The 11230-nt window shown below is 35.0% G+C and overlaps 2 protein-coding genes across 3 annotated transcripts; both read right to left on the bottom strand.

Moving 5' to 3' along the window:
- Positions 1-113: 113 nt before the first annotated feature.
- Positions 114-2612, bottom strand: LOC131005329 (reticulon-like protein B11). 2 transcript variants are annotated; one of them, XR_009095244.1, is made up of 6 exons: positions 2422-2612; positions 2070-2250; positions 1658-1799; positions 1489-1558; positions 1189-1405; positions 114-370 (listed from the first exon to the last, which is right to left on the bottom strand). XR_009095244.1 is itself a non-coding variant. In XM_057932245.1 (5 exons), exons 1-5 carry the CDS (start codon positions 2471-2473, stop codon positions 1260-1262), a joined length of 591 nt encoding a protein of 196 aa, XP_057788228.1. In that variant the 5' UTR covers positions 2474-2612; the 3' UTR covers positions 114-1259. The 2 variants fall into 2 exon arrangements, 1 of the variants encoding a protein (XP_057788228.1); XM_057932245.1 differs by having other exon boundaries at positions 114-1405.
- A 1399-nt stretch (positions 2613-4011) lies between these two features.
- On the bottom strand, positions 4012-6962 carry LOC131005330 (uncharacterized). Its single transcript, XM_057932246.1, has 2 exons — positions 6428-6962; positions 4012-4829 (listed from the first exon to the last, which is right to left on the bottom strand). Exons 1-2 carry the CDS (start codon positions 6692-6694, stop codon positions 4563-4565), a joined length of 534 nt encoding a protein of 177 aa, XP_057788229.1. The 5' UTR covers positions 6695-6962; the 3' UTR covers positions 4012-4562.
- Positions 6963-11230: the final 4268 nt, after the last annotated feature.

Below are 11230 nucleotides of genomic sequence, written 5' to 3'. Positions count from 1 at the left end.
ATATAAGATGTATCTAATCAGGGGATTTTTCTTCACCTTTGGGCGAGAACATGAGATTAAAAAAAAAAATCTATAATTTTGTTTCTTGTTTTCTAATGATAAGCGTACATACATTTCAAAAACGCACCATAATATTATCAAAATTCAAAAACGGAAATGGTAAATACATTTCAAAATCAGTATTCATGATAAATGTACTAATATTAATCACTGCACACTCCAATCTTTTGAATGAAAAGCTACAAAACCAGAACTACTCAACCTCATTAGCATGATGACATATCCAGCAAATCATCCTATGTAGCTAAAGCGAGCAGCCTTCCTCGACTGGTCTTTTAGGAGTAAATGGTAAGCAATCACCAAAGGGCACCTGCAAATGCACTGCGTTAGGTATAAATATCAAAACTTTCATAATAAATATCCAAGTTAGAAAGGTATATATCCAATGTAAAAATATGTCAGTACCCATCTTTCCCCTATTTTAGTAGTGCATTATTGAAGTACGTGGGCTTTTAACGTACTTGTATGCATGTCTAAGCAGGATTTCATCTTCCACACGTCACAAAAACTGCTTAATAGCTAAGGGCCTCGAAAAAAAAGCATGCCAATGAATATGATTCAGCTTATGGAAAATAAAAGCAACATACATCCAGTCAAGTACGTCACGAAGTTTCTTAAAGTAATCTATACTAGCATATGCAAGAAAGGGAATTCCTACCCAACTACGTTCAAACTAGCACCATACTCCATTACACCTCTTATTTCCTACTAAATATGTAGCTTCCTCATCTGCACTGCACACTTCTCATTCAAGAAAAAATACGAGGATGAAATATTTTGTCTGATCCAGAATATGTAATTGGAAATGCTACATTAATGCAATGCATTTCATACTTGATTAGTTAGATTTGTGTAAACATAGTAAAATCCTGATGCTCTAAATATTTTGACCAATACAAATTGGTAGAAAACTTATAACTATGTAATGGTATTCCTTCACTGAGAGAATAGATCAAGTTAAAGATGCATATCAAAAAAATGTTTGGTTCTATGTTTTGCACTCTCACAGATATAATGATCCATTCACAAATGAGGCATTTAAGATAGAAACATAGCCATTAGAGATTATTTGTCTGCAGCTTGGCCCATAAAAAGTGTGACATATACTGAGAGACATAGCAACATTACAGTGAGTCTACTGGGTCTTCTTCTCTTCAATGTTGATGGCGTCTTGCCGAGTATACTGGGTCTTCTTCTCTTCATGTTGATGGCGTCTTGCCGAGTACATGCTCATCAATTAAGCGGTACTGCATCTGAACTATTCTTTGTACTACATATAGCTTGTCATCTATCAGAGCTTGGTGCTTATCATACAACAGAGGCAGCGAGAAACAAAGTAGGACCCCTGTTTTAATGAAAATACAAATTAAAATTAATCATATCCATTAAAGAAAAAGGCAAAAGTAGCTCTGTAGAGAACTGACTCACCAATGTAGACCAGTGTAAGAAAGTTGAATAAACTGCCTATGTAGGAAATAAACCAGAATCCTAGTGCAAGCTAAAAAAAAATACCAAACATTAATCTCTCAATCAGTCGCATGTATAATAATTTTTTACTGTTGAACATCAATTCTACATGGCAACAAAACTATTACACCTGCCAAAAGAGTTTCAAGTCTCCACCAATTGCAATGTCGTGTGCCATTGACAATACATGATTTATGCAGACTCGCATCTCATCAGCAACCTTCACAGCAACTTCTTCAGAAACCTCAAGATTTGGGAGAGGCGGCAAAGGTCTAAAACCATGAACACGATTCATTACTTGACAGCAAACCTAATAATACTCACCAAGAATACCCTAACCCCAAGACTAATACTAAGGTAAGAACAACAACGTACAGTACATACATTTCTACATATTAATAACCGTAAACTGTCAAATTCAGATTGAATTCATTAGTCTTCATCTCTACCAAAACCGTGATACGACCAACATCAACAATCCAAACAGTACAAAATAAGTCATTGATTAAGCTTTATAAGCTTATGTATCTTTATTTATTTACCTATTGAGAAGTGCTGCAGATTTTGCCCAAAAAAACAAGATTATGACGAGGAAGAATAAAACATTCGATATGAACGAAAGCAAATTGTATCCGCCTTTCTCGAATAGAAGCCATAGAAGCGTTGACAGGACAAGAATTAAAATACTCTGGTTTGGTTTCTTCCACAACAAAATGTCAGCAACTGCATCACGAAGAAGAAGAAGAAGAAGAAAAATCATACGTAAATTACCACTCACATTGACGATAAAAGAATAAGGTAATGGCCAGCATGCGGAGTGAAATTCCTAAAACTCCAAATTTGACGAATGCATAATTATGATGAATATGACATAAATGTTGCAAGTGTAATTACCTGGACCGTCTCCGAGCACGAGATAATCAGAGAATCGATGAGGTTCTCCCATGGGCGATTAGGAATTTTAATGATCAGAATTGGGAATTTGATGAGGAAGAGGCGGAGGGATTGAGATTATCAAAATTTCGCAATTTTATGCCGGAGTTGAAAAGTAAGTGTCTATCACACTCGATCGCCATATTAGGCCCATATATATATATATATATATATATATATAGGGGCGCGCTCCAGTGAGACCCTATATTTTTCGTGAAACACTAGGACAATGAATAAGACATATAATACTAATGAACAAAACGTATATCTAATGAACAAGATGTATATACTGATGAAAAATAAAATTTAAAAAATTCGTAATGAATAAGACATATATACTAATGAACATGGCCGTATATACTGATGAACAATGCAGTATATACTGATGAATAACAAAATTTAAAATATTCTGCTCCCTCCAGGATTCGAACCCTGCGAAAAAAAATCACCATCCAGATACAATATCAGCCATAGGATTGATAAAATAAACGCACCAGATCGTGCCCTAGATCTCACTAAAATTAGGGGGTCTCATTGGAGCGGCCCCCTATATATATATATATATATATATATATTAGGGAGAGGTTCATATATATATATATATATATATATATATATATAGGGGGCCGCTCCAATGAGACCCTCTAATTTTAGTGAGATCTAGGGCACGATCTGGTGTGTTTATTTTATCAATCTTATGGCTGATATTGTATCTGGAGGGTGATTTTTTTTTCGCAGGGTTCGAATCCTGGAGGGAGCAGAATATTTTAAATTTTGTTATTCATCAGTATATACTGCATTGTTCATCAGTATATACGGCCTTGTTCATCAGTTTATATGTCTTATTCATTACGAATTTTTTAAATTTTATTTTTCATCAGTATATACATCTTGTTCATTAGATACACGTTTTGTTCATTAGTATTATATGTCTTATTCATTGTACTCATGTTACACGAAATATAGGGGGTCTCACTGGAGCGCGCCCCTATATATATATATATATATATATATATATAAGTAATAAATGGTGATAAAATTAAATATTAATTAATAAATTAATTATTAAAATTTAATATATTAATATTTTCTTTTCAAAAAAACATTTATTCAAGTTTGATGACGTGTATCGCAAACTAACTTTTGCGACCAATTTTATAAATATACATGTGTGAGTTTATTATGTACATGGAGTGCTTCAAAATAGTACGTTATTTATATTAGAACCCGTATTTTTTAAATTTGTTTGTTCCACCATTAGAATCCGTATGTTAATTTACATGCAAATGCATGCAAACCATTTATGAACGAATATAAGATCACAAAAAGAAAAGAGGGGAGAAAAAGAAAAGAAAAGTTGGCCTAATATCACGCTTCACGGTAAATGTCTAGTAAACCAACATTCATAAAATCCAGAAAACTAGAAAATAAAAATTACAAAATTCATCGAGTAACAGAAATGTTCATAATTTAGTCGTGTTCTGCAATTATTTTCTTTTTTTCTAAGGACTAAGGAGTGATATGTCACAAGAGAGAGAGAGAGAGGAGACCAATCCAAAATAACGGTATATATTATCTCCACTATCAAAAGATTCAAAACATATAAATTTACAATGAAGGATAAGGTATTATAAATGTGAATAACCTTTTTGAGAATACACCACAACAAATGTTTTAAAAAAAAATCATAAACAAACCAGCACGAGAGGGAGAGAGAGGAGGGACTTAAATGACATTTATACTACATTTCGATTCTATTTGCATATTACACTACCAACATAAAAGATTAAGTCAGAAGCTAACGGCTTAAATGTCTCAAGTGAAATATCCAGCAACGATTTCACTACAAAGTTTAAGCGCATCACAAGTCAGTCAAAAATAGCCATTCTCCTCCTTGACTTGATTGCGATGATAATGATCTAAACCAAATACAAGTTGATTTTCCTCATTCATGTGTTCAAACAAACTGAAGACTAGACAGCGAATTTTGAATGTTTGGTCAATCTTCACCATGTCCGACCTCTGTATCTAACTAACACTTCCAAGTTCCAACTCCAAGCACAAACCAGAGATCGAGAACGAGACCACAATTGGGTTGCCGCTTAAGTTTCCTCATTGTCCGAGTCTCCACCCTCATCTGAAGATTGTTCTTTCTGATGCCCGTCACCACCAGCATCCGTTTTGCTCTTTTTGTCTTTCTTCTTTAGCTTTTTCTTCAGACGTTTCAAGCGCTTTTTGGATGTACGCTCCTCCGCAGCTTTTAATCTTTCTTCCCTTCTCTTGCTGAATTCTGTTATTTCTTTCCTTTTCTGGAAGTCTGCATCCATTCTTGCAAGCCGATCTTGTTCTTTCCGTCTCATTTGACGATACTGTCGCCATTAATAGCCCCATGAAAAGTTAGTCAAACTTTCATAGACAGGGAGAGAAGCAGCCACATTATTATGCTAAAGGAAAAGTCTTTCTGAACTATTATCAAGAGACTCAAACAAGATTGTGTTCAAGTAGCCAAAGACATAAGCTCAAACAAATGAATAGATGCTTGCCGGCCTGAAAATGACAGGCATATAATATGCAATTGAAAAAGCAGTGATTCTTATACACCAACTCATATTAGGAGGTGAGGCGACATACACAAATAAAGCAGGGGAAGCAATGGAAATGATCAAACCATGATATGCAGCTCCGATCAGGTAATAAGCCAAATCTGCTTGAGATTATTAAATGCGAAAGGTTAAGGGATAGAAGCTGAATACCTAATCTCAGCATGAAGTTGGGAGAATATGTAGGCAGACTTCACGAATTATTTGTTGTATGGATGGAAACCAGTTTTTTTTAACTTATAGAACATGTAATATGTGTACATGATAGTGGATTTTACCAGAACAAATTCAATCTGGACTTGTTACAGGACATATCAACACAATGGTAGAATTCCTGATTTGAGTTGCTATTAATATAAACTTCTCTTGTCAGGTATATCAAACTATTGGTTGCTTCAAATGTTAAACTAATGAATTTTATTGCTAATAAACAAATCCTGTAATGCTACATTCTGTAAGGACCTTCATAAGCTTTTAAGCTTTGTCCATTACCTCACACCGAATAAGAAAAGGGTGTTTTGCTGACCAAACTTCAGAAAGATGGATGAATCAATAATGGAAATCGTGCATATCATGAACGATACATGTTTCCGTAAATACCGATGGGAACTAAAAAAGACAGTTTAGCATCAACTCAAATGACATGAAGGTTTATCCTGACAGACCTCCATCACCAATTGGAGCACAAAAACTAAGGTGAGAATTCCAACAGCTATGCAATTGGTAGTATTTGTTTATAGCCAACCAACATCAACACCAGAATCAGGTAAAGTGAACAGGTCTGACATCTCAGGTACTAAATTACTAAGTCAATAACCAAATATTCATGCATAAGCCTGATTCTTGACAAAGATAGAGAGACACATATGCTTTTATAAGTATACCACAAAACTTTCTTCAATAAACTTGAAATACAACCATTAAATTATGACTGTCTAGTCGGTTCTAGATTTCTAGTGAAGTAACTAAGCCATCATGCAAGGAGCTATACATGCTCTGAAGTACTTCCAATGTAGTAGACAAAAACCGCCAACATCTATCATCTCATGCCTAATAAGTCATCCCTGATACTCCACTCATACAGCAAAGGAATACATAGAACGACAGGAACCATCACACCACATAACTTCCATGAATCATTTTCAACATGTGCTGTCCTAAACTAAAGAAAGCAGCATTCTGATTAATGTTTGGCACATATATTCAACCATAACAGTTCATTTCAAAATACAAACTTCTCTACTTTATCTAATATAGATGTCAAAAACTCCAACCACAAACCTCCAAGTGACATATATGATATATCAATCAACGTTTACAGCACTTCAGTTTGCATACATTGCATTGAAACAAGAAGCAAGGAATACCTGATGGAAATCACCAGAGCCGGAACCGGCTGAACTTCCTGAGGTATTGCTGACGCGAACAGGGACGCATTCAATAATGCGCCGGAGCTTAACTTCAAGGTCCTCATCCTCGGGGTTGGCTGCAGGCGGTGTATACTCTACCAGAGCTGAGGACGAAGATGAAGGAGGCGGAGGACGTGGTGGCAGAGTGGCAGGTGCTCTGTCCGCCACCACAACCATCTGCATATCACCGGCGGCGACGGACGTCGGCCTTCCCGACGATGACATTTGTGAATTTTTCTGCAAAAAACCTGAACCCTAGGGTTTGGATTTTCGGTTTTTTCGCGGTAATTTGACGGCGAGAGCTGTGGTTTGAAATTAAATCGGTGGATTGGTAGTGATCAGGAGCTGTAATTGATCGAATTCAACCTAGAGATTATGGGAACTTGGAGTATTTCAAATAATTTTGGGAATTTATCCTTCACATAATAGTAGTAGCATTGTATTTTCCGGACTTTCTCGCGCATCAATTTATAATTAAGGGAATAATCATGGAGTATTATAATAAAGAGTATTATAATAAAGAGTACTGCCACACACATATAACATGTGCGCACATAATTGAACTTTTTGGTCATTTTATATATTTTCTAACTTTAAAAAACAAGGAAGTTATAAGCTATTTATAAAGTGGTCTCTAACATAAAGGAACAATCAAGTGTGATCCTCTATAAGTGGACCAATGAAGAATGGTGTATACCATAAGGTCCACCTAAATGGATTTTGACTTAGCATTTCACGTTACATTGTATAATACAATTTAAATTATAACTTTTTTTTCAATTTAAATGGTATACACCTAGGGGTCACACCCAGGGTCTATTGCAATACATCAGTTAAAATGGTATACACCTAGAGGTCTAATGCAATACTTCAGTTAACTACTTAGGAGGTATAATACAATTTAAATTATAACTTTCTTTTCAGTTAACTACTTAGGAGGTATAATACAATTTAAATTATAACTTTCTTTTCAATTTAAAGGGTCTATTGCAATACATCAGTTAACTTAGGAGGTATAATACAATTTAAATTATAACTTTCTTTTCAATTTAAATGGTATACACCTAGGGGTCTATTGCAATCCAAGAACATATAGTATTTTTTTTAGGGAAATCCGAGAACAATTAATATGAATATGGCTAAGTGTTTAAAGTAGACACGCAGGGACTACACCAATGAGAAAATATTTTTTTAGACTTAAATACTATACACCCAGGGGTCTACTTCAATGTGGGGTCTCACTTTATTTTTAATTATCTAGTATCTATAATATTTTTTGTTATATTTGAAAAATAAAATAAAAAAATCTATTAAATATTTTATTATTTGATTTATAACCATATTAAAATTAATTTTTTTTCACTTGTTCCTTACAATCATCGTAGTGTATGTTGGCCCACGCCCTGTATATAGATCAACCTTCTCAAACAGATGTTGATCTTATAACTCTCTTCAAGAGTATCCATCCTCCAGAATATTCATCAAAATCTAGTTGATCTAGAACCTCTTCAATAGATATTGAATGTCTTAAATTTTTTCTACTTGTTCCTTACCACCATCGCAGTGTATGTTCCCCAAGCCTTGTATATAGGTCAACCTCCTCAAATAGATGTTGATCTTATGACTCTCTTCAAAAGTCAACCTCCTCAAACAGATGTTGATCTTATGACTCTCTTCAAGAGTATCCATCCTCCAGAATATTAATCAAAATCTAGTTGATCCAGAACCTCTTCAATAGATATTGAATGCCTTAAATTTTTTCTACTTGTTCCTTACAACCATCGCAGTGTATGTTCCCCAAGCCTTGTATATAGGTCAACCTCTTCAAATAGATGTTGATCTTATGACTCTCTTCAAGACTATTCATCGTCCAGAATATTCATCAAAATCTAGTTGATTCAGAACCTCTTCAACTAGATATTGAACGCCTTAAATTTTCTTCACGTGTTCATTAGAACCATTGCAGTGTATGTTGGCCCATGGCCTATATATAGATCAACCTTCTCAAACAGATGCTGATCTTATGACTCTATTCAAGAGTATTCATTTTCCAAAATATTCATCAAAATCTAGTTGATCCATAACCTCTTCAACTAGATATTGAACGCCTTAAATTTTCTTCACTTGTTCCTCTTCAACTAGATATTGAACGCCTTAAATTTTCTTCACTTGTTCTTTACAACCATCGCAGTGTATGTTGGCCCACGGCCTGTATATAGGTCAACCTTCTCAAACAGATGCTGATCTTATGACTCTCTTCAAGAGTATCCATCTTCCAAAATATTCATTAAAATCTAGTTGATCCAGAACCTCTTCAACTAGATATTGATCGCCTTAAATTTTTTTCACTTGTTGCTTACAACCATCGCAGTGGATGTTGACCTACGCCTTGTATATAGGTCAACCTCCTCAAACAGATGCATATTCATCAAAATCTAGTTGATCCAGAACCTCTTCAACTAGATATTGAACGCCTTAAATTTTCTTCACTTGTTCCTCTTCAACTAGATATTGAATGCCTTAAATTTTCTTCACTTGTTCTTTACAACCATCGCAGTGTATGTTAGCCCACGGCCTGTATATAGGTCAACCTTGTCAAACAGATGCTGATCTTATGACTCTCTTCAAGAGTATCCATCTTCCAAAATATTCATTAAAATCTAGTTGATCCAGAACCTCTTCAACTAGATATTGATCGCCTTAAATTTTTTTCACTTGTTGCTTACAACCATCGCAGTGGATGTTGACCTACGCCCTGTATATAGGTCAACCTCCTCAAACACATGCATATTCATCAAAATCTAGTTGATCCAGAACCTCTTCAACTAGATATTGAACGCCTTAAATTTTCTTCACATGTTCATTAGAACCATTGCAGTGTATGTTGGCCCATGGCCTATATATAGATCAACCTTCTCAAACAGATGCTGATCTTATGACTCTATTCAAGAGTATTCATTTTCCAAAATATTCATCAAAATCTAGTTGATCCAGAACCTCTTCAACTAGATATTGAACGCCCTTAAATTTTCTTCACTTGTTCCTCTTCAACTAGATATTGAACGCCTTAAATTTTCTTCACTTGTTCCTTACAACCATCGCAGTGTATGTTGGCCCACAGCCTGTATATAGGTCAACCTTCTCAAACAGATGCTGATCTTATGACTCTCTTCAAGAGTATCCATCTTCCAAAATATTCATTAAAATCTAGTTGATCCAGAACCTCTTCAACTAGATATTGATCGCCTTAAATTTTTTTCACTTGTTGCTTACAACCATCGCAGTGGATGTTGACCTACGCCCTGTATATAGGTCAACCTCCTCAAACAGATGCTGATCTGCCACTTCTTGCTAGATCAAGTGGTTGTCTTACAACGACGGACTAGCTGAAAATGTGCCCGATGATATGAGAGGGTAACTGTACGCCAGTTAAACTTACACCATTCTTCATTGCTTCAACATCATGGAGTATCATTGTCCTCAAAGGTGCCAAAAAAATTTGCCCTTGAGGAAGATCGTTTGAATAGTTTGCCAATATTGCCAATATTATCTTGATGAAAACAAGATTCAAGTGAAGTGTTGGAACAAAAAAACTGAGTATATTATTGTGAAGTATGACATGCTTGAGACATTACTGCGAGGAGTATAAAGGTCCAGATACTGCAAAGTCTGCAATTTCAAAGATTCATCTCACTTTGAATTGATAGTGCAGGCACATGAATTCTTGGCTAATGACGATAACTTGAGGTCCCACTCGGAGCAGGACCAAACACCTCATGATGCAATGGTTGTAAGAAGGCAACTTCCATCAAGGAATAATAGGGGTATACCTCCTGAAAAGTTTACACCTCATGATGCAGTATTGCAGTGGTTAGGAGACCATCAAGGAATAATCGCAGGTCAAATAAAATAAAACATAAAACGGTAACGTTAGAATCTCTGTACCAATGAACAAACTAATGCTTTAGTAACAAAAACTGCTGTGTGTATAACCAGGATTGAGGGATGTAAACCCAATGTTAAATTTTGTAGCACACCATTTCCGATGTTGTAAACCCAAGTGATTTAATGTTTCTCATGCTTCTCTTTGTGAAAAAGTTTGTTTTGAATACAAACTTGTTCAAGTACATCAGTTAACTTAGCAGGTAGAATACAATTTAAATTCGAACTTTTTTTTCAATTTAAATGTTATACACCCATGGGTCTATTGCAATCCAAGAACATATATTTTTTTTTAGGAAAATCCGAGAACAATTAATATAAATATGGCTAAGTGTTTAAAGTAGACGCGCAGGGGTCTACAGCAACGAGAAAACATCTTTTTAGACTTAAATACTATACATCCAGGGGTCTACTTCAATGTGGGGCCTCATTTTATTTTTAATTATCTAGTATCTACAATATTTTTTGTTATATTTAAAAAATAAAATAAAAAATCTATTAAATGTTTTATTTTTTTAATTTATAATCATATTAAAATTATTTTTTTTTCACTTGTTCCTTACGACCATCGCAGTGTATGTTGGCCCACGCCCTGTATATCAGTTCGGATCCTCTGTCCCCAAACTGTGTACCACTCCGTGTCCCAACCTTAAACTACATAGTTTTGCAAATAATAAATTCGCCCCTTTAATTGAACAAAATCTGTTGATGCTAAGCTTGAGTTCATTCAAGCCGCCAATCTTGATCTTTCTCTTTCCTTAGCAAATCAAATTCATATTTGTTCTCATTTGGACAATTTCTATCTCCACAAAAACGAGA

Source organism: Salvia miltiorrhiza, chromosome 1, assembly GCF_028751815.1.
Source record: "Salvia miltiorrhiza cultivar Shanhuang (shh) chromosome 1, IMPLAD_Smil_shh, whole genome shotgun sequence".
NCBI lineage: Eukaryota > Viridiplantae > Streptophyta > Magnoliopsida > Lamiales > Lamiaceae > Salvia > Salvia miltiorrhiza.
Note: the sequence above shows the minus strand (reverse complement) of the source record. Positions and strands in the feature narration are given on the sequence as shown.